The 23,975-nt window shown below is 42.9% G+C and overlaps 1 protein-coding gene across 1 annotated transcript in view; it reads right to left on the bottom strand.

Annotated features, from left to right (window-relative positions):
- SRRM3 (serine/arginine repetitive matrix 3) overlaps positions 1-23,975 on the bottom strand; it is a 487,174-nt gene that overhangs the window by 139,657 nt on the left and 323,542 nt on the right. Inside the window, exon 4 of the mRNA XM_040424724.1 lies at positions 173-274. Within this exon, the coding sequence (XP_040280658.1) occupies positions 173-274 (102 nt within the window). The remainder of the gene's footprint in view (positions 1-172; positions 275-23,975) is intronic.

Below are 23,975 nucleotides of genomic sequence, written 5' to 3'. Positions count from 1 at the left end.
TCTCAGACCATGGAGAAACAATATTCTGAGAACATCATTACAAAAAAATGTTAATAAATGAAAATATCTGTAACAATTATTTAAAAATAAAATGTCATAAATATGTTTTATTTTTCTATTTGTTTTTTTAATTGTGAAGGCACTTATAATCTAGGAATATGTTGTTGCTTACATCTGACGACCATGTTGATCTTCTCTTGTCAGCACGCCTTCTTTTTCCATGAGCATTTGCCGAAAGGTACCTACTTTCTGGCGTATTTCCTCCTCTGAATACCTAGAACAAGAAGAAATTATTTTTACTATAGTTTGCAGTTCTATATTAACCACCTAGTATGCATTTGAGGCCTTAGTGACCAAGCAATTTTTTTAATTTTTTTGGTTGTCGCATTTTAAGAGCTAATATATATTTTTTGTTTTTCCGTCGATGTAGCTGTATGAGGGTATGTTTTTTTGCAGAACAAGTTGTCATGTTTAATGGCACCATTTAATCATTGATGAACTTATATTACCTCTTTATGGGTAGAAATTGAAAAACAGCTACATTGTAGTTGCCTTTTTACGTTGTAAATTTTTGAAATTTTGACTCTCTCTCATAAATAACATGATAACTTTACTCCCTCTAAAACACTTACTGACTGTAGCATTTAAGGGTTTAAATGGCTTGAATTGGCACTTCTGCAGATCCAGGCCGTTTGAGCAGTAGCCCGGCTCTCATATAAGGCTGCTGTAAAAAGACGTCTGCTTAGAATTAAGCCCATTAATGACCGCCATGAAAATACAGCATTGAAGGGTCAAATCTTTTACATGGAATTGTTTTGAAATATTAATTCAAACTTTGATTAAAGGGGCTGTCAGGCCATTTACATAAAAAATAACTCATCATAGTATTAAAATAATAAAACGGTTGGGGATTGGTAAGGTATTGTATCATTTTAAACCATGGGGTGCCTTTTTTAATAATAAAATCTAAAATGATGAGCAACCACTTTAAAGTCTTCCACATTTAACACTTTATTTTATTACTGACACTTCATACATCCTGATTGACATCCATCTACTCTGCGGGATGTTTTCACTGTGTTCACTGAACCATGGTCCTCTGGTGAACGCTATACTGCGTAAATAGGTGTTATGTCATATTTCAAGGTGCATCATGCTAGCAGTACAACAATATCGACATCATAGGATTCTATGCATACATTTACTTCTAATCTATTCTAGACCATTTAAAAAGGAAGCTTTGTACACTTGTAAGGCATGCTCAGTGGAAACATAAGTTACATAGCTCAATTGTGTCTTTTTACTTTATTTTTAATACCTTTATTTCTACAGAATCAATATATTATTCTATAATGTTCTTACGTCATGACAAAAATGAAACAGTCTGTGTGGATGGGAAAGACAGTTTATAAACTATCTGTGGTCAGTAGCTCACAACAATAGCAAACCTAGGTTATTATGCAATTTTTGTGGGTGTTAAAGAGCACTTGTCAGCAGATTTGTACCCGGCTGACCTGTTGCATGTGCGCTTGGTAGCTGAAGACATCTGTTTTGGTCCCATGTTCATATGTGCCCGCATTGCTGAGAAAAATTAAGTTTTAATATATATGCAAATGAAAGTCTAGGGCAGGGATGGACAACCTGCCGCTCTCCAGCTGCTGCAAAACTACAACTCCCACCATGCCCTGCTGTAGGCTGATAGCTGTAGGCAGCGTGGACATGCTGGGAGTTGTAGTTTTGCAACAACTGGAGAGCCTCAGGTTGGCCATCCCTGGTCTAGGGGAAATGGGGACGTTGACTTGACTCTTAGAGGCTCATCTCTCTCAGCAACTGCTGCGCCCTCTTCACTTTGATTGACAGGGTCAGGTACTGAAAACATCTGCAAAAAAGTCCTTGTGGTGCTTCTGGCAAGAGATGGTGAGGGTATATAATGTGTACAGTGCTATGTCTCAGCTTCAATGGGCCAGCCTAACAAAACGCATTGTGACTTCTGCATTACAGTGAAGCAGGGCTGGTGGCCTAAACTATGTTGTAGAGACCCTGCTGAGCTGTCATTATCATTATAATGCCACAGCCCCAATGTCTTAAGTGAGGTCGGACACCGGTGGCCCACTGCTTAGTAAAAGCAATGGGCCCACATTGCCAATATGACTCTGGTCACCACTGTCCCAAAAATACAAGAAAGCAGCCACTTACACACTGGATCCCTTCAAATGTGAGCACTAAAAGCAGCATCTTAGTCAATGTCTATTTTGTAAGGTGCAAAACTTTGATGTACCCAGCACTGTTAATTCCTCCCCTGCTTCGTCTTGCCACCGATAGTCAACTCCTCCCAATATCTTCCTGCCCAAACCAAACCAAGCCGGAGGAAGGAAAAAAATCTATATGCACCAGCAACCCTACCTCCCGCCAGAAGCAATACCATTCTAGCAATATCATTCCGAATACATACCAACACATCCATCCTCATTCTAGGTAATACTAATGTTGTGTGGGTTTCCTCCCGCACTCCAAAAATTTACAAATAAGGAAGATGGCTTTCAATAAAACTGACCCTAGTGTGTGTTGGGGTCGAGTGCCTATATGGCAGCCACTGACTTCCTAGGGAGTTACCCCAGCCATATAACTATCCCTGCGCTTTGAGTCCCTGTTAAAAAAGCGCATTACTAATGTTGTCATTTAATATTAAATATACGGTACTTAGGGTCAAACATGGAGAGAGAACAGCACTCCAGTAAATCTGACTTCTTCAGTGTGACTTTCAGGTTTTACATTTACCGTATTTTTCGCCCCATAAGATGCGTGAGGGCGCTCTGTGACCTCACGCTGTGCGCACCAGTTCACAGCACAGCTGACAGAAGGAGGAAAAGGGTCGCAGTGGAGGAGAGGAGCGGCGGCGTCCAGGAGCAGGAGAGGTAAGTGCTTTATTTATTTTGTGATCTGAGTCTGGGGGCTGATTATATGACTGGGGTTGATTAAGTATATGACTGGGGGCTGATTATATATATGACTGGGGGCTGATTACATATGACTTGGGGCTGATTATATAACTGAGGGCTGATTATATGACTGGGGGCTGATTACATATGGCTGGGGGGTTATTATGAGGCAAGGAGGACTGATATGAGGCATGGGGGTCTCATCTGAGGTCTGAGTGGGGGTCTTCTTTATATTGGGCTCTGATCTGAGGTCTGATCTGAGGTCTTATTAAAATTGAGGATCTGACTGGGGCTGTGAGCTGAGGTCTGATTGCTGATCTGATCTGAGGTCTAATTAAAAAAAAAAAAAATCTTATTGTCCTCCTCTAAAACCTAGGTTCATCTTATAGGGTGAGAAATACGGTAGTTGTCAATATCTCCAAAAACATTAACGTAATAGTTTGGACATGACGAGGTCAGGCCACTATGTTTTCTTATGGGGATAGTGAGACATTTTAATGATACTTGCTTTTAATAAGCCTTTCTTGTTGCCAATAATAGCAATCAATCTCGAGTGAAAAACACACTAAAAGAAATAATAGCTCCAATATCCTCCTATTCACGCTGTGTTGTTTTCAAGGCCTGACAAGTGTTATACAAGAATGGTCTTGTGCTCTGTTATATTGTCAGCGATGGAACAGTAATAGCAAGATTCATTTATTTGGGAAAAGCTAGAAACAGTAGAAGCACACAGTACAGACTTAAAGCGGTTTTCCTCGTTTAGGTAACTGACTGACTATCCTCAGGACAAGCCATCGATACCAGATAAGTGGGGATCTGGCTCTCTGCACCCTCACCGATCAGCTTTTTGAAGGGGCCCTGGGGCATGTACGAGCACTGCAACCTCTTCATTGTAGACATAAGGGTCGTCTACCTTCACGCTGTCTACTTCGGAGCAGCAATGGTGCATGATACTTCAGTCTTGCATCATTCAATCGGATTAAACTGCACTAGCCATAGCATACACATTTGAAGATTTTTGTTGCACATTTTCCTACTGGAGTTGTTATGCAACTGATCAAAATGGCAGAAACCTGATACATAAAATGATATTAGTTTAAATCAGTTTTCAGTAAATTTTTAAATATGCTTCTTTTTGAGGACTGACAGACATGGAAAGTCTGTCCATACAGTTTTGTCCATACAGTTAAAAGTTTAAAACAGTCTTACAAGTGTGTAATACTGATGACCTATCTTCAGGATGGGTCACTAGTATCTGATTGGTGGGGGTCCGACACCTGGCACCCCCATCAATCAGCTGTTTGACAAGAGGCCTCTTCCTAGTCCAGTGATCACAGTGAATAAGGCTGAGCTGCAATACCAAGCACAACTGTTATCCAATGGATGGTGCTGTGCTTGGTAAACTGCAAGGAGACAGTGGCAATCACTGGGGCGACACAGCCTCTACAAACACACTGATGATGATCTATCCCGAGGAGAGGTCATCAGTATTAAACTCTTGAACAACCCCTTTAATACGTTGCAATTTCTTTATATTGATAAAGGAATATACACTACATATGTATATGGATCTAATTAATTTCATCATGATTTACATGTACTTAATTACATATAGGAGTACATGGACTGCAATCCATGTTTCTGCCATTTAGTGTTGGCACCATATTTTCCCTGGTCATGTCACCTCTTTTTTTCTGTCTTATGTCTTTCAGTATCTTTATGCAGAAGTGAGCAAAAAAAAAAAAGATTATGGAACAGGAGAATGGAGAATTAAGAACAGAGGTTTTCAAATATATTCTATATGGAGTCGGAAAAAGCTGAAATATACCGTATTTTTCGCCCTATAAGACGCACTCCCCCCCCCCAAAAGTGGGGGAAAAATAGCAGTGCGTCTTATGGGGCGAATGCAGCGACCATCCTGTGAATATGCTGAGAGGGAGGAGAGGCTGGGAGCCGGCATCTGGTTCTGTAATGGCAGCGGGGCCCGATGCAGTCACTGTATTCTACTACACCGGGCCCCGCTCACTGTAGTATACGGTAATCATATCTAACTTGTGGGTATTGTTAAAGTATTCCAATCATCTTAAAGCTGTACTACTTACAACTAACTTCTTGGCAGTCAGGAGGCCGGGCGCTCGTAGTGTAGCTCACTACGCTCACTGCGCCTGCACCGCCCACTTTATGAATGAAGCAGGCGGCGCAGGCGCCTCCTGACTGCCAAAAAGTTAGTTGTAAGTAGTACAGCGCTAGATTTAAGATGATTGGAATACTTTAACAATACCCACAAGTTAGATATGATTACTGTATACTACAGAGAGGTGTAGTAGAATACAGTGACTGCACCGGGCCCCGCTGCCATTACAGAAACAGATGCCGGCCCCCATTCACCACACAGAAACACTGTTATGGGGGATCTGTGGATGACACATAAGATGCTATATATAGATGCCCCCCATAAAAGTGTCATCCACAGATGCCCCCACAATGATCCCCCATAACAGTGCCATCCACATATGCCCCCATAACAGTGCCATCCACAGATGCCCCCATAACAGTGCCATCCACAGATCCCCCAAAATAGTGTCATCCACAGATCCCCCATAATAGTGTCGTCCACAGACCACAATTAGTTCAAAACCCACCAAAAGCACACCTTTTGGTTCAATTTTTTTTTCTTATTTTCCTCCTTAAAAACCCAGGTGCGTCTTATAGGGCGAAAAATACAGTTGTTAGAAGTTCATATATAGTACTATACATCAGGCTCTTTCCAAATAGTCTCTACTCAAAAGTTAATCAAGGCTATAAGCAATTTCTGATCTCCAACTGCAGAAATCACTGATAGCCCTTAGAACTCCAAACATGAATGGAAACATTAGTAACCATTCCTGCAAATATATCAATTTAAGATATCCAATATAATTACCTTAATATTAAGATCATTTCAGCTCTATGGCAATCAATCATTTAAATATGTGCGATTCCCTTCCTCCCTCTCTTATTTCTCTTTTTCCAAACGTTATTTAATATTAATACATTCAATTTTGTATGAGCACAGATGTGAAATGAAAAAAATTTATATGCCTTTTATGTTACCAGAAAAATAACATTTCTCAAAACATAAAATGAAATTATTCACGAGAAAAGCCGAAGTAAAGCAAAGACTTCTCAAATGCAGTTCAAGAATATATTTTCTACATTTTTGGTAAATGTGCAATTTTCTGTTCTTTTTAATATCAAACACCAACCCTTTTAAAACGATGGATTGAAATGGATGGTTGATGCTGCCATAGAAACAGTACAGCACTAACAAGAAAAAAGGCTGGGTACCTCAGCAGAAGTAATGGCTAACATGCATGAATGTGCCGCGTGATGCCCTTGTCCGCTATACACTACCGTCTCCATTCCGCTCTGGAGGCGGACACCAAAAAGCTGCCTGCAGCGTTTTGCTGTCCGCTTGACGAAACTGTGCCAAACGGATCCGTCCTGACACACAATGTAAGTCAATTGGGATGGATCAGTTTTCTCTGACACAATCTGGCACAATAGAAAACGGATCCATCACCCATTGACTTACAATGGAGTACATGACGGATCCGTCTTGGCTATGTTACAGATAATACAAATGGATCAGTTCATGACGGATGCATGTGGTTGTATTATTGTAACGGATCCGTTTTTTCTGATCCATGACGGATACACCCAAAATGCGAGTGTGAAAGTAGCCTTAGAATCACTGCACACTTCACTTCTTTGGACAATTACGGGGCCAAAACAAACCAAATAACTTAAGTGTGAACTCAACCTTACAGGTCGATGTTAGCGTCAGGTATAAAGAACTGTGCAGAGGCCCAAGATCCTACTATAGCGTGAAAGAGCGTACTTCTTTTACACCGTCGTCAGCCGATTCCACATAGATGTCTACAGAACCTGTTCTATTAAATGCTTATACAAGTGTAGAGGGTGTCAGCAGTAAGTTTGTGTTGACATCACAGATTATTTTGCCCTTCCTCTGATCCGTCAGAACAATAACCCCCAAAAAACAGATCCTGTCTGTTGAGCATCCACTTTCACTCGGTCAACATTTGGTCAGTAATCCATCAGTATTGCTAATGCCAAAAAAACAGGAGTAGATCCAAAACAGAGATGACACGTGAATGGAATATTTGCATGTCTTCTGTGTTTTGTACCCACTCCTGCTTTTGGCTACCAAATCATAAGCCAATTCTGATGGGACCATACAGGCCTTACAGCTGCTACACAGACAGAATTTGTTGTGCATCTCATTTTTCCTTCCTTATGAAAGATCAGAAGAAGGGTCAAATAAATGATCATGTCAACCAGGCCAAAAAGGCAAAATAGTGGCAAAGTCATGAAGTTTTGAGGATGGGAACAGCATGAGAAGTCCACAGAATGGCAAGGTGACATAGTGTGGAGGTGGCATCCGCATCAGGAGACCACAGAGTGGCAAGGTGACATAGTGTGGAGGTGGCATCAGCAGACCACAGAGTGGCAAGGTGACATAGTGTGGAGGTGGCAGCAGCATCAGGAGACCAAAAAATGGCAAGGTGACATAGTATGGAGGTGGCAGAAGCATCAGGAGACCACAGAGTGGCAAGGTGACATAGTGTGGAGGTGGCATCAGCATCAGGAGACCACAGAGTTGCAAAGTGACATAGTGTGGAGGTGGCAGCAGCATCAGGAGACCACAAAGTCGCAAGGTGACATAGTGTGGAGGTGGCATCAGCATCAGGAGACCACAGAGTGGCAAGGTGACATAGTGTGGAGGTGGCAGCAGCATCAGGAGACCACAGAGTGACCCGTTGACAGAGTGGGGAGATGGGTGGCCCTAACAGTACCCGCTGACGATGGTGGGTGTAAGAAGGAGCACTTGGCATCAGATGTGTGGCATCAGGCGGGTGGCAGCATCAGAATAGTAGCTGAGGCAGGTAGCCAGAAGAAACCGGTCTCTCTTGTCAAGGTTTAGGTGAGGCAACATGGATGATTTAATCTGATGCATCAGGCATTGGTGGGTGGAAATCCTGGCTGATCTATGCCTGATTCATCTTGACAAAGTTCAGTCTCTCCACATTTTGGGTGGACAGGAGAGTTCTCCTTGGGGTAACTATAGCCCCCGTCACACTAAACACCTGCTCTGATGCCACACTACTGGCCAGGCAGGACAGCTTTTCCAGGGCAAACTCAGCCAGTTGCGGCCAGGTGTGAGTAGCATAAGGAGGACACAGAGTGGCAAGGTGACATAGTGTGGAAGTGGGTGGCAATACCAGTACCCGCTGACGATGGTGGGTTGCGGACCCGCAAATTGCGGATCCAAAAATGCGGAAGCGGAGAGCACATAGTGTGCTCTCTGCTTCACATCCGGGCCCATAGAGAATGAATGGGTCCGCACCTGTTCCGCAAAATTGTGAAACAGGTGCGGACCCTTTTGCGGATGTGTGAATGGGGCCTTACTCTGCTGCGACCTGTGCCTGCACCAGAAACATTTAGACCTGTGCCCCTCCCTTGTGCAGGGCCTGTCACTTCTCTGTCTGACATACTGTTAGATCAAATAAGTAAATAAAAAGGAAATTAATACACGCCAAAAAGGGCTTTATTTTTCTCACCTCACCACAAAATCAACTAATAAGCCCTTTTTCTTTTTCCCCACTAATACATGCCAAAAAAAGGGTTTAAAACATATAACTGCGGCGGTGAACTGCAAATAATACTTTTTTTTTTGCCAGTAATACACGCCAAAAAAAGGGCTGTAATTTTCTCACTTCACCACACAACGGCTAATACGGCTAATAAGCCCTTTTTCTCCACTAATACACGCCCCAAAAAAAGGCTTTAGAACATATAAGTGCGGCCGTGAACGACAAATAAAGTTGTTTTTTTTGCCACTAATACACACCAAAAAGGCTTTAATTTTCTCACTTCACCACACAACAGCTAATAAGCCCTTTTTCTTTTTCCCCCACTAATACACAACAAAAAAAGGCTTTAAAACATATAACTGCGGCCGTGAACGGCAAATACTGTATTTTTCGCTTTATAAGACGCACTTTTTCCACCAAAAGTGGGGGGGAAATGGCAGTGCATCTTATAAAGCGAATGGTGCAGTTTTTACATTGCTGACACTGATACATCGCCAGCCGCTATAATGCACAACAGTCTTCATATGTAAAGTCTATTTATGTAATCCTCAAGCAGTGGCTCTGGTTTGTTAAACTAGCGTAATCGTCTGTAGTAGTACTCACTATCAAAGCGGTGGGCAGGCCGGCAGTGTAACGTCATTCACACATTCATGCTCGTGCTCGTGCTCCGCCAGCTTCATTAATGAAGTGGGAGGAGCATGACGGAGTGAGTGACGTTACACTGCCGGCCTGCCCGCCGCTTTGATAGTGAGTACTACTACAGTCGATTACGCTAGTTTAACAAACCAGACCCACTGCTTGAGCATTATAGGGGTATTCCCATCTTAACAATCATATCTCACATTGTCCTTATGTAAAGTTGAAGAAATCTACAAATACCTTAAGTTTTCTTTTTTGCATCATTTTCTTATTTGCTGTCAGTGTGCTTTGATGTTATCACACTGTTATCTGTATGTAAACAGATTTGAGTGTGCATGGAGCAGTGGAGGAGTGGAGGGGAAGCTGATACAAGGAGTGGGCTATAGCTGGGGGAAGGGAGCCTTCGACATCCAGCTCTCTGCACTGGATTTCTACTTCAGTGCTCACCAGGCAGCTGACAATATAGTGTACAGCTGCTGGGTTAATGTACCTTGACATGAGCAAGCAGTGTTAGGTAGCAGGCAAAGGATGAGCTGGGGAGAATGAGAGCTCAGAAAGTATAGTGTTATATGGATGTGAAAGATCCCCTGCGGTTCAGAAGTGTAAGGTATGAATACTGTCCATATACTATATATACTCAGCACATCACTCAGTTTCTCCCTGTTTAGTCCCTGTACATTGTATGGCAGCATCGGGAACACGCATCCAGAGCTCTGCATATAATGTGATAACATAGCCCCGCCCAAATAACAGATCCCCCATAACAGTGTAATCCACAGCTCCCCCCAGATAAATGTGTCATCCGTAGATCCCCCATAACAGTATCCATAGATCCTCCATAACAATGCGTCATCCACAGATCCTCCATAACAATGCATCATCCACAGATGCCCCCATAACAGTGCGTCATCCACAGTTCCCCCATAACAGTATCGTCCACAGCTCCCCCCATATAAGTGTGTCATCCACAGATCCTCCATAACAGTGCCATCCACAGATCCCCCATAACAATGCATCATCCACAGATACCCCCATAACAGTGCGTCATCCACAGATCCCCTCCATAAGTGCCAGCCACAGATCCTCCATAATAGTGTCATCCACAGACCACTATTAGTTCAAAATCCACCAAAAGCACACCTTTTGGTTCAAAATATTTTTTTTCTTATTTTACTCCTCAAAAACCTAGGTGCATCTTATCATCAGGTGCGTCTTGTAAAGCGAAAAATACAGTAATACTGTTTTTTTGCCACTAATACACACCAAAAAGGGCTGTAATTTTCTCACTTCACCACACAACGGCTAATAAGCCCTTTTTCTTTTTCCCTACTAATACACGCCAAAAAAAAACTTTAGAACGTATAACTGCGGCTGTGAAAAGCAAATAATATTTTTTTTTTGCCACTAATACACGCCACTAATACACGCCACAATGGCTAATAAGCCCCCTTTTTTTTTACCCCACTAATACATGACAAAAAAAGGCTTTAGAACATATACTGTATATAACTGCACCGCACAAGGGCTAATAAGACCCCCAAAACAAGAACGGTTTCCTGGAATTACAGAGGTATTGCAAACCTGAAATGAGCAGCAGTATAATGGCAATTTGGATCCGCAGTCGGTGCAGCAAGGTGTAATAGGATTGCTCCTATTACCCAGGCTGTAAACTCCTCTACTGATCCCTGTTCTGATTCAATACTGTGGAATAATTCCTCCCTATCCCTTCCCTACACTTCTAATGCTCTTTCCCTGAACTTCTTTTGAGCAAAATATAAGTTTTCAAGTCTTTCCTAGCACTGTCCCTAGCGCCTGCTAAGTCTCTCCCTGCAATAAGTACACTGGAAAATGGCTGAATCCAAGATGGCTGAGACTATTTAGAGGGCTGTGACATCACAGGGCTGGTTGGCTGCTGATTGGCTAAATGCATGGCATTGTAGGTGACCCCTCGCTCCCAGAGTTCCTTGCTCCATGTCCTAACATGTGCAGCAGGCATTTTAGGAAAAAATGCAATTCGTTACCACTAAGCGTGAGAAAATTCGGATTCGGTGTGAATCGAATAATTCCTGAAATTCAGATCGAATTCCACTGAAATCATACTGGAATTTGCTATACATCTTGGAAATATTACATTTAAAAGAGTCATCATAGCATGTCTCCTGTGTTATTTCATTAATTATGCAACGGTCAGATTGAAATCAGTAGGACACAACAAATGTGTATATCATTGAATTATCCCCCAACATTTTATTACTGGAAACATATTGTATATTGTCATAAATCACATTAAAATATTTTTCTGAGGAAGATTAATTCTATGTCTTATGTCTCACTCAACATTTTACCAGGAACATGAAGAGCACCAGAGTGGAGAGCATTGAGTATGGACTTTTATATATTTATTCTTGGCATGTACTGCGGAATAATTTTCTTTATGGTAAGTACAACAAGTTTTATTGTGTTTTTTACAACAACATTATAGAACATTACAGTTAACAGTCCGTGAACACCCCACCCACCTACAGCTCCATGCTGCCTCCAATTCAATTCAGAGGCATATTTTATAAACCTATGCACGGTTAGCAGATGAGGGGGATGTCGGTTCAGGGACAGCACTACTGCAGCCAGACAATTCCTCTGCCAGTCAGGGGAATGTCAGCTCCAGTAAGCAAGGAGAGCAGGGCAGGGCAGACAGGTGCTGGTAGTGGGAGACTCTATTATTAGGAGTACAGAAAGGGCAATCTGTCACAAAGACCGTAATCGCCGAACAGTGTGTTCTCTTCCTGACGCTAGAGTTCGACACATCGCGGATCGGGTTGACAGATTACTGGGAGGGGCTGGAGAAGATCCAGCAGTCATGGTCCATATCGGAAACAATGACAAAGTTAGAGGAAGGTTGAGAGTCCTTAAAAATGATTTTAGGGATTTAGGTCAAAAGCTTAGGGCAAGGACCTCAAAGGTAGTGTTTTCCAAAATACTGCCTGTACCACGAACCACACAAGAAAGGCAGGAGATTAGGGAGTTTAACAAGGGGCTCAAGAACTGGTGTAGGGAGGAGGGGTTTGGGTTTCTGGAGAACTTGGCCGACTTCTCTGTCAGCTACAGGCTCTATCGTAGGGATGGGCTGCACTTCAATAGGGAAAGGGCAGCTGTGTTGGGGGAAAAGATGGCTAGAAGGTTGGAGGAGTGTTTAAACTAGGGACTGGGGTGGAGGGTAATTACATTATAGGATGGGAAGATAGTGCAGATAGAGACCGGGGGCAAGGGAGTGGGACTGGGGGAGGAATGGAAGGAGGAACTAGAACAGTTCAGAAGGAAAGGTGTAGGGTAAAAAATATACATAAACCTCTTAATTGTATGTATACTAATGCCAGAAGCCTGACTAATAAAACTGGGGAACTGGAATTGGTGATGTGTGAGGAGGACTATGACATAGTGGGAATAACTGAGACATGGCTGGATGATAACTATGACTGGGCGGTTAATGTACAAGGTTACAGTCTGTTTAGAAAAGATTGTCAAAACTGGAGAGGGGGAGGTGTCTGCCTTTATATAAAGTCCTGTCTAAAGCCCGCAGTCTGAGAAGATATAAGTGAGGGACATGAACATGTGGAGTCACTGTGGGTAAAAATACATGGAGGCAAATATAATAATAAATTACTAATAGGAGTTTATTATAAACCACCTAATATACCAGTCCACAGAAAATCTACTACTAAATGAGATAGACAAGGCGGAAAATCATAATGAGGTGGTTATTATGGGGGACTTCAACTACCCAGATATAGACTGGGAAATTGAAAGCTGTACATCTCATAAAGGAAACAGGTTCTTGGCAATAACCAAAGACAATTACCTTTCCCACCTGGTTCAGAACCCAACTAGAGGGACGGCCATACTGGACTTAGTATTAACCAATAGACCTGACAGAACAACAGATGTGCAGGTTGGGGGACACCTGGGAAATAGTGACCATAAAGTAATAACCTTCCAATTATGCTTCAAACGAGCTTTTCTACAGGGAGGAACAAAAATACCAAACTTCAAAAAAGCAAAATTTAGCCAACTAAGAGAGGCCATAGGCGTAACTAACTGTGACAAAGTCCTCAAAAATAAAAAATACTGCCACAAAATGGGATATTTTTAAAAGCATCCTAAAATCTAATTGTGAGAGGTACATACTTTATAGGAATAAAGGGTTAAGGAACAAGAAGAAACCAATGTGGATAAATAGAACTGTAAAGAAAGCAATAAATGACAAAAAGAAAGCATTTAAAACACTAAAACAGGAGTGTAGCGAGGAAGCACTAAAAAACTATAAAGAAAAAAATAGAATATGTAAAAAACAACAAAAGCCACCAAACTAGAGATCGAGAGATTAATTGCCAAAGAGAGCAAAACTAACCCTAAAATGTTCTTCAATTATATAAATGGTAAAAAGTATAAATCTGAAGGTGTCCGCCCTCTACAGAGCAATGAGGGGGAAGTTGCAGAGAGCGACGATGAGAAAGCAAAGCTATTAAATATTTTTTTCTCCACTGTATTCACTGAGGAAAATAAACTATCAGATGAAATGCAGAATGTAAAAGTAAATTCCCCATTAAAAATGCCCTGTCTGACCCAGGATGAAGTACAACAGCGACTTAAAAAGATTAAAATAGACAAATCGCTAGGGCCAGATGGCATACACCCCGTATCCTAAGAGAATTAAGTAATGTTATAGCCAGACCCTTATTTCTGATATTTACAGACTCTATACTGACAGGGAGTGTTCCACAGGATTGGTGCATAGCCAATGTGGTGCCAATATTCAAAAAGGGTGCAAAAACAGAGCCCGGAAACTATAGGCCGGTAAGTTTAACATCTGTTGTGGGTAAACTGCTATCTTGGAGGATCTCAATGAAAACAAGCAAATAACATCATATCAGCATGGCTTTATGAGGGATTGGTCATGTAAAACTAATTTAATCAGTTTCTATGAGGAGGTAAGTTCTAGACTTGACAGTGGTGAATCAATGGATGTCGTATATCTGGACTTCTCCAAAGCATTTGACACTGTACCACATAAAAGGTTAGTATATAAAATGAGAATGCTCGGACTGGGAGAAAACGTCTGTATGTCGGTAAGTAACTGGCTCAATGATAGAAAACAGAGGGTGGGTATTAATGGTACACACTCAGATTGGGTCACTGTCACTAGCGGAGTACCTCAGGGGTCAGTATTGGGCCCTATTCTCTTCAATATATTTATTAATGATCTTGTAGAAGGCTTGCACAGTAAAATATAAATTTTTGCAGATGACACTAAACTGTGTAAAGTAATTAACACTGAAGAGGACAATATACAGCTACAGATGGTTCTGGATAAATTAGAGGCTTGGGCAGAGAAGTGGCAGATGAGGTTTAACACTGACAAATGTAAGGTTATGCACATGGGAAGGAATAATGCAAATCACCCGTACATACTAAATGGTAAAACACTCGGTAACACTGACATGTAAAAGGACCTAGGAATTTTAATGAACTGCAAACTAAGCAGTAAAAAACAGTGTCAGGCAGCTGCTGCCAAGGCCAATAAGATAATGGGTTGCATCAAAAGGGGCATAGATGCCCGTAATGAGAACATAGTCCTACCACTTTACAATTCACTAGTCAGACCACACATGGAGTACTGTGTACAGTTCTGGGCTCCTGTGAACAAGGCAGACATAGCAGAGCTGGAGAGGGTTCAGAGGAGGGCAACTAAAGTAATAACTGGAATGGGGCAACTACAGTACCCTGAAAGATTATCAACATTAGGGTTATTCACTTTAGAAAAAAGACGACGAGGGGAGATCTAATTACTATGTATAAATATATCAGGGGACAGTACAGAGATCTCTCTAATCATCTATTTATCCCTAGGACTGTGACGAGGGGACATCCTCTGCGTCTGAAGGAAAGAAGGTTTGTACACAAACATAGAAAAGGATTATTTACGGTAAGAGCAGTGAGACTATGGAACTCTCTGCCTGAGGAGGTGGTGATGGTGAGTACAATAAAATAATTCAAGAGGGGCTTGGATGTATTTCTAGAGTGTATTAATATTACAGGCTATATCTACTAGAGAGGGGTCGTTGATCCAGGGAGTTATTTTGATTGCCTGATTGGAGTCGGGAAGGAATTTTTTCCCCCTTAAGTGGGGAAAATTGGCTTGTACCTCAGTTTTTTTTTTTGCCTTCCTCTGGATCAACTTGCAGGATAACAGGCCGAACTGGATGGACAAATGTCTTTTTTCGGCCTTATATACTATGTTACTATGTTACTATTCACAATAAACCATTAGATGGTAAAACCACTATAGGAATGCTATTATTCTTTATTTTAACAATCTAAATGGTAAATATAATATAAAATGGAATTCCAGTGCAGGAGTGCAGTGCAGTTCTGATTTAAAAGATATAACACACAGTACACATAGCTTGCTTTGTATGTGGTTGCTTAGCCACAGACCCATCAGAGTCCCCATGTTGACCCTTGTTCACCACTGAAGGCACTTATGAGCATGAGAGCATCACAACTGGACCATGTAGCAATGGAAGAAGGTGTCCTAGTCTGATGAATCATTAGAGTCAAAGCATTCAGATGGATGTGACTTTGACATGTACCACCTACCTAAACATTGTTGTAGGCCAAATATAACCCTTCATAGCAGTATAATGCATCCTGACACAGTGCAACATGGCCACACTGGTTTGAGGAATATGACAAAGAGTTCAAGGTGTTGACTTGCCCTCTAAATTCTCCAAATCTCAATCCGATCACGCATGTGTGGGATGTGCTAGAGAAACAATATAGGCCCCACCTAGCAACCTGCAGGACTTTAAGGACTTGGCCAATGCACAACATCTATCACCTATCATAGGACAGGTGATAAATGTATGGTCACTGGGGGTCCAACTACTAGGAAAACTATGATCATAAGAACAGGGGTCTCTGATTCCCCTGTATGAATGGAGTGGTAGTGTGCCTGCAATTAATTATCATATTATGTCTGCGATTGACGTTATCGCTGATCACAGACATTACCTTCGGGTGTCTGCCATTTAAAACAGCAGAAACCCAGAGGCTATGGCACTCGCTTCACTCTGGTGCAGACACTATCTTTAAACACCCTACCACTGACGTATACAGTCAGGAAGTGGTGAATGAGAAGTTAAGAGGTGGTCATGCATGCACACTACCACTCCATTCACACAGTGGACTCGAGACCCCACTTTTGTGATTGGTGGTGGTGCCAGCTGTTTAACTTTTTTTACAGCAGAAATATACTGTAAATAAAAGTTTTAAGAAATGTTGAATTAAATTATAAAAATGTGTCCAAACTGGCATTTTAGGCTTTCTAAAAGCGAATTTGTGTTATGTTAGATAAATGAAAAATCAACTTTGTTTAACCTGGGTTTCGAAGCAAACAAAAGAAAGGGCAGCCTATTAAGAATGAGCAAAACCTCCTACGCTTGATAGCTAATTAGCAAAAAAACAAGTTATTTTTTTGGTTTGCTATGATTTAAGGGTATGCTTTGAAAATAGTTACAAGAATATACAAGAAATATGCACAATTTAAGCTAAAAGTTATTCACTGGTGGAAAAGCTTTAAAGGGGTCCATATATGCATTGTATATATGCTAGACTTGGCACTTGCCATGTCCATATCTCTCAATATGGTGGCGGTTGAGAGCTATAGACAACATGAGCGTTTTGCTGTACCCGTAAGCTGCAGGTGAATTTCAATGCAGCTGTTGTGGTAAAAAGTGAGACTTGTTGGACTTTTTGCATTTTTACACCACTCACTCCAGTTTTGAAATATGGGTGGGAAAGTTGGCGTAGTTAGCTATGCTAATGAGGTTCACTCCACATTTACACCTGTGAATTTTTGAAAAGTTGCAATCTCACTCCAATAAGAGGGTAGAGTAAGGAAACTGGAGTAGCTTTTCTAGCCAAAAGTGTTAGGCTTCGTTCAAATCTCTACCGTATTGTGGCGGTAGAAGAAGGTGGTGTGAACAGTATTCCATCAGTACCTGACAGCAATATTACGGATGTACAGTAGAACTAACACGTGACTGTGTTTCACTATTATCAAAAGGTTTACATTTCTGTATGTACAATGACTTTGATCCAGTACAATTTGAGATTCACTAGTTTAAAGCTGTTCAAAAAATGCATTTGTTTAAGGTATATGGTAATAAAGATAGTAAAGTAGACAACAAACCTATTGGACAAACATCAATACAAATACAGTCCTGATCAAAAGTTTAAGACCACTTGAAAAATGGCAAAAATTAATATTTAGCATGGCTGGATCTTAACAAGGTTCCAAGTAGAGCTTCAACATGCAACAAGAAGAAATGGGAGTGAGACAAAACATTTTTTGAGCATTCAATTTAATGAAAACAATGAATAAACTGAAACAAGCTGTTTTTCAGCTGATCAAAAGTTTAGGACCACATGCCTTTAAAAGGCCAAATCTGTGCAAAGATGTGGATTCATTGTCATTTTCTGTCAGGTAGTCACACGTTGTGATGGCAAAGGCAAAAAAACTCTCCCTTTTTGAACGTGGTCGGGTTGTTGAACTGCATAAGCAGGGTCTCTCACAGCGCGCCATCGCTGCTGAGGTGGGATGCAGAAAGACAGTCATTTGGAATTTCTTTAATTCTTAAATGATCCTGAGGGTTATGGAACAAAAAAGTCAAGTGGAAGACCCAAAAAAATGTCATCAGCACTGAGCCGGAGGATCCAATTGGCTGTCCGTCAAGACACTGGACGATCCTCGACCCAAATTAAGGCCCTTACTGGTGCTGACTGCAGCCCCATAACCATCAGACGGCATCTGAGACTGAAGGGCTTCAAAAACAAAAAAACGTCTTCAAAGGCGCTGTCTCCTTGAACGCCACAGAACTGCTCTTTTGGACTTTGCAAGAGAGCACCAAACATGGGACATTCAAAGGTGGAAGAAAGTTTTATTCTCTGATGAGAAAAAATGTAACCTTGATGGTCCTGATGGTTTCCAACGTTACTGGCATGACAAGCAGATCCTACCTGAGATGTTTTATACGCGCCACAGTGGAGGGGGCGCCATAATGGTCTGGGCTGCTTTTTCCTTCAGTGGAACAATGGAGCTTCAGGAAGTGCAGGGTCGTCAAACGGCCGCTGGCTATGTCCAGATGTTGCAGAGAGCATTCCTCATGACTGAGGGCCCTAGTCTGTGTGGTAACGACTGGGTTTTTCAACAGGACAACGCTACAGTACACAATGCCCGCAGGACAAGGGACTTCTTCCAGCAGAATAACATCACTCTTTTGGCCCATCCTGCGTGTTCCCCTGATCTAAATCCAATTGAGAACCTTTGGGGATGGATGGCAAGGGAAGTTTACAAAAATGGAGAACAGTTCCAGACAGTAGATGGCCTTCGTGCGGCCGTCTTCACCACTTGGAGAAATGTTCCCACTCACCTCATGGAAACGCTTGCATCAAGCATGCTGAAACAAATTTTTGAAGTGATAAACAATAACGGCGGAGCTACTCATTACTGAGTTCATGTTTGGAAGTTGGATTTCTGTTTTGGGGGGGTTTAGTTTTTTTTTGGAGGTGTGGTCCTAAACTTTTGATCAGCTGAAAAACAGTCTGTTTCAGTTTATTCGTTGTTTTCATTAAATTGAATGCTCAAAAAATGTTTTGTCTCACTCCCATTTCTTCTTGTTGCATGTTGAAGCTCTACTTGGAACCTTGTTAAGATCCAGCCAAGGTAAATATGATTTTTTGCCATTTTTCAAGTGGCGGCGGCGGCGGGGCAGGCACTGAGATGAGCGCTTCCATTGTGGAAGCGAAGCGCTCATCTCCATAGTGATCTGTTTGTATCGCCGTCCTCAGGACAGCGATACAAACAGAAGGCTGTGCGGAGGAGCAGGGCAGGGAGGTGTGTCCCTTTCCTGTTCCTCTGATAGGCTGCCGGCACTACTAGGCTGGCAGCCTATCAGAGGCCGGCGTAGGCGTCATCGCGCCGCCTGAGCCATACAGCGCTGGAGTCGGGACACAGGCCGGAAGAGGCCTGCATCGCATCGCTCCAAAGAGGTAAGTATAAGTGTTTCTTTTTTTTTTTAACTATATACAATACTTCGTTTTTTTACTGGCACATAATGGAGGGGGCCCTGTTATTACTGGCACATAATGGGGGCCGCCCTGGTATTACTGGCACATGATTGGGAGGGCCCTGGTATTACTGGCACATGATTGGGGGGGCCCTGGTATTACTGGCACATGATTGGGGGGCCCTGGTGTTACTGGCACATGATTGGGGGGGCCCTGGTGTTACTGGCACATGATTGGGGGGGCCCTGGTGTTACTGGCACATGATTGGGGGGGCCCTGGTATTACTGGCACATGATTGGGGGGGGGGGGCCTGGTATTACTGGCATATGATTGGGGGGCCCTGGTATTACTGGCACATGATTGGGGGGGCCCTGGTATTACTGGCACATGATTGGGGGGGTCTGTTATTACTGGCACATGATTGGGGGGGCTGTTATTACTGGCTGATGAGAGGCGTTGGGGGGGCTGATGAGAGGCACTGGGAGGGCTGATGAGAGGCACTGGGGGGCTGATGAGAGGCACTGGGGGCTGCTGGAGAGGCACTGGGGGCTGCTATGAGGCATGGGGCTCTTATCTGAGGTCTGATTGGGGGTCATTCATATTGGGGTCTGAGCTGAGGTGTGATCTGAGGTCTTATTAACATTGGGGATCTTATTGGGGCTGTTAGCTGAGGTCTGATTAACTTTGGGGGTCTGATTGGTGGTCTGACCTGAGGTATAATGAAAAATATTTTTTTCTTTTTGTCCCCCTCTAAACCTAGGTGCGTCTTATGGGCCGGTGCGTCTAATAGGGCAAAAAATACAGTACTTCTTGCTTGTTCCAGCCGACCTCCCCTGCCCTTTGCGAACGCCGCACGCTGTGACATCACGTGGAGGCACTTGGGTGAGTTCCCACAGTTTTTTTCCCAGGACTTGACCCCTGGTTAGCCTGATTGTGTTCGGCCTGGCACGGCCGCTATTCCATTTCCCGGGCACGGGCGTTATGCCCGATGCACATGTTGAGGTAGCTCCTCCCTCTCATTGCCCTGCTCAGAGGCCGAGCAGGCAGATGTAAATGAGCGTTGGTCATCTGAGCAGGCTGATGCATACTGCACTAGTACCTGACAGACCGGCGCTCGTTTACATCTGTCTGCTCTGCCTCTGATAACATTTTATTACCTGTATGCTAGCTCCACATTCTGCAAGCATCCACCTGAGTGTCAGCATTCTCTGCTACCAACAAAGCTTTCAATTTGGAGAGGAAATTGCGTATCACAGCAGACTTCCCAGCCAATAGAGCAGGCATGCTCAACCTGCGGCCCTCCAGCTGTTGCAAAACTACAACTCCCATCATTCCTGGACATCCTACAGCTATCAGCCTACAGAAGGGCACGGTGGGAGTTGTAGTTTTACAACAGCTGGAGGGCCGCAGGTTGAGCATCCCTGCAATAGAGTATTGTCTTTGACAGACCAGGAAAAAGCTGTCAGTGAGGTGGTGTTGTGGTTCGCCTGTGTACGGAATTGGTGGTATTTGCCAGAGTTGCTGGAGAACTGTCAGTGCTATTTCGGGGGCACTGACCTGTACAGGGTGTGGAGGATGGGGAGGTTGAGATCCACTGAGGATATTATAAGACTTTTCTGTAGCTTCCTATATTGTTGCAAGGTCTGTATGTTGGTTGTTGCAAAGCTCGTGTGTTGGCTGAAGCCTTCCTATCTTACTGGTGGCTGGCCCTGCCCCTCAATTGTGCTTCCGGTTTTGGCTCCGCTCCTAGACTGCAAGGGGGTGGGGTCTGTTGGGGGTCATGTGATTGGGCTGCTCAGTCAAAAATGCCCGGGCTTATTTTTTGTCCCAGTCCGGCCCTGCTCCATACCATTCCTTTGGTTTAATGATGTAACTTGCACTCTCTCCAAATTAGACAGCATCTTCCGTATACCGGTAGATCAAAAGTTAGTCTCTGTATGCAAGCCTTATAGAATCTCAATGTGCATATCATTTTCCTTAAATAGACTGACTTCTTGTCCACAATGAAGATGCTGTATGATTTAGATCAGGCATGCTCAACCTGTGGCCCTCCAGCTGTTGCAAAACTACAACTCCCATCATTTCTAGACAGCCTACAGCTATCAACCTACAGAAGGTCATGGTGGGAATTGTAGTTTTACAACAGCTGGAGGGCCGCAGGTTGAGCATCCATGATTTAGATAGTCAGAGTGTGGGTCCCATGGTATACACAAAAGAACGAAATACAGCTGATAATAAAAGAAGAAAGCCAGCAGTAATAAAAGTTACTGCAAATCTATCTACTGAATGTCCATTATGAACAGCACAAAAGTTTGTGCTTCTTTAACTATAAATACTGTATTTTTCGCCCTATAAGACGCACCTGCCCATAAGACGCACCTAGGTTTTTGAGGAGGAAAATAAGAAAAAAAATATTTTGAGCCAAAAGGTCTGCTTTTGGTGGGTTGTGAACTAATGGTGGTCTGTGGAAGACACTATTATGGTGGATCTGTGGATGACACTGTTATGGAGGGGATCTGTGGATGACGCACTGTTATGGGAGATCTGTGGATGACACTGTTATGGGGATCTGTGGATAGGCACTGTTATGGGGATCTGTGGATGGCACTGTTATGGGGATCTGTGGGTGGCACTGTTATGGGGATCTGTGGGTGGCACTGTTATGGGGATCTTTGGATGGCACTGTTATGGGGGATCTGTGGATGACACTGTGATAGGGATCTGTGGATGATACTGTTATAGGGGGGGATCTGTGGATGACACATATATAGCATCTTATGCTATATATGTGTCATCGACAGTTCCCCATAAAAGTGTCCCTGTGTAAATAGTGAATGACCCCCAATACAGGGGCTAGGGGCCGGAAACTGATATTGGAATGGCAGCGGGGCCCGGTGCAGTCACTGTATTCTATTACACCGGGCCCCGCTCACTGTAGTATTCATATCTAACCTGTAGGCATGGGCGCTTTGTTAAACTATAGCAATTCTTTGCAGCAGTAGAGAAATCAATTGTAGTACTTTCTTGAAATTCCCGTAGCAGGCAGGCTGGGGGGCAGCATAACGTTACTCACTGCATCACGCGCCTGCTCCTCCCACTTTATGAATGAAGAAGGCGCGTGACGTATGAGTGACGTTACTCTGCCACCCGGCCTGCCTGCTACGGGAATTTCTCTACTACTGCAAAGAATTGCTATAGTTTAACAAAGCGCCCATGCCAACACGTTAGATATGAATACTACAGTGAGCGGGGCCCGGTGTAATAGAATACAGTGACTGCACCTGGCCCCACTTCCATTCCAATATCAGTTGCCGGCCCCCAGCCCCTCCTCCCTTTTTGCTGATACATCGCGGACGGCGATGTATCTGTGTTAAATGGCAGCATTCGCCCCATAAGACGCACTGCCATTTCCCCCCCACTTTTGGGGGGGGGGGGGAAAGTGCGTCTTATAGGGCAAAAAATATATATGCATTTGGTGGAAAAAAAAACCTGGAAGGACTCCTTAAAAAGAGGCTTCATTACTGTAAGAGCTGTAAAGACCAAAATATCCCAAACTCACAGATTTGTTTCTAATTTTACCAGCCTCATTTTTTTCCACGTTTTTTAGTCAGCCTATTTGCTTTAGGGTCTATTCACACGTCCGTATGTGTTTTGTGGATCCGCAAAACACGGACACCGGCAATGTGCGTTCCGCATTTTGTGGACTGCACATCGACCGGCACTCTCATAGAAAATGCTTTTTCTTGTCCGCAGTTGCGGACAAGAATAGGACATGTTCTATTTTTTTGCGGATCCGCAAATGCGGATGCGGACAGCACATTCCGGCCCGATTGAAAATGAATGAGTCCGTACCTGTTCCGCAAAATTACGGAACGGATGCGGACCCATTTTGTGGACGTGTGAATGGACCCTTAGACTGATTTGTTATTGGGGTACTGAATCCTTTACCCCATGTCTCATTTCCCTAACAGAATAACGATGGGTTTCCTTCATTTGGCCAATTCCCTGGTGACACCTCCCACAATTTATGGATTTAAAGTGATTTAAGGTTGATAACTGCCTAAATCTCTCTCTGAAATTGATTGATATGACATCTATTCAATTATTCTCTCAGCATGCCACAGCAAAAAAGTAATTTACTCCTGACTGGAGACAGCTTAGTCTGGAATTAAAAAAGTGCTCCTCGAAGAGCAGAATTTAATGAAAGCATATTACTGCAGCGCTGTCTCAATGTGCAGCATTTACTGCGCTAGAAGGTGGCATCTCTAAACAGCTATACCTTTGGTTTTAAATATGAACCTCTGTGTCGCTGATGGAGAGTAAAATAATTAATATCCAATCATTCGAAAGAGTCGATGCCCTTTATTTACAAGGCAACATTGTACTCATCTTATATGCTAAGCAAAGTGGGTGTTAACCCTTACCAGTTCAGCTGCTCAAGGATCCCATATATGCTTACTTGAAAATGAATGTGATCATATATATATATATATATATATATATATATATATATGGTATGTTAACCCCTTCTACCCCAGGCCAGTTTTCACTTTCCGGCCTAGGCCATTTTTTGCAAATCTGACATGTGCCACTTTATGTGGTAAAAACTTTGTAACGC

The sequence above is a fragment of the Bufo bufo genome, chromosome 3, assembly GCF_905171765.1.
Source record: "Bufo bufo chromosome 3, aBufBuf1.1, whole genome shotgun sequence".
NCBI classification, from domain to species: Eukaryota; Metazoa; Chordata; class Amphibia; order Anura; family Bufonidae; genus Bufo; species Bufo bufo.
The sequence above is the reverse complement of the archived record's forward strand: the minus strand, read 5'-3'. Positions and strand labels throughout refer to the sequence as shown.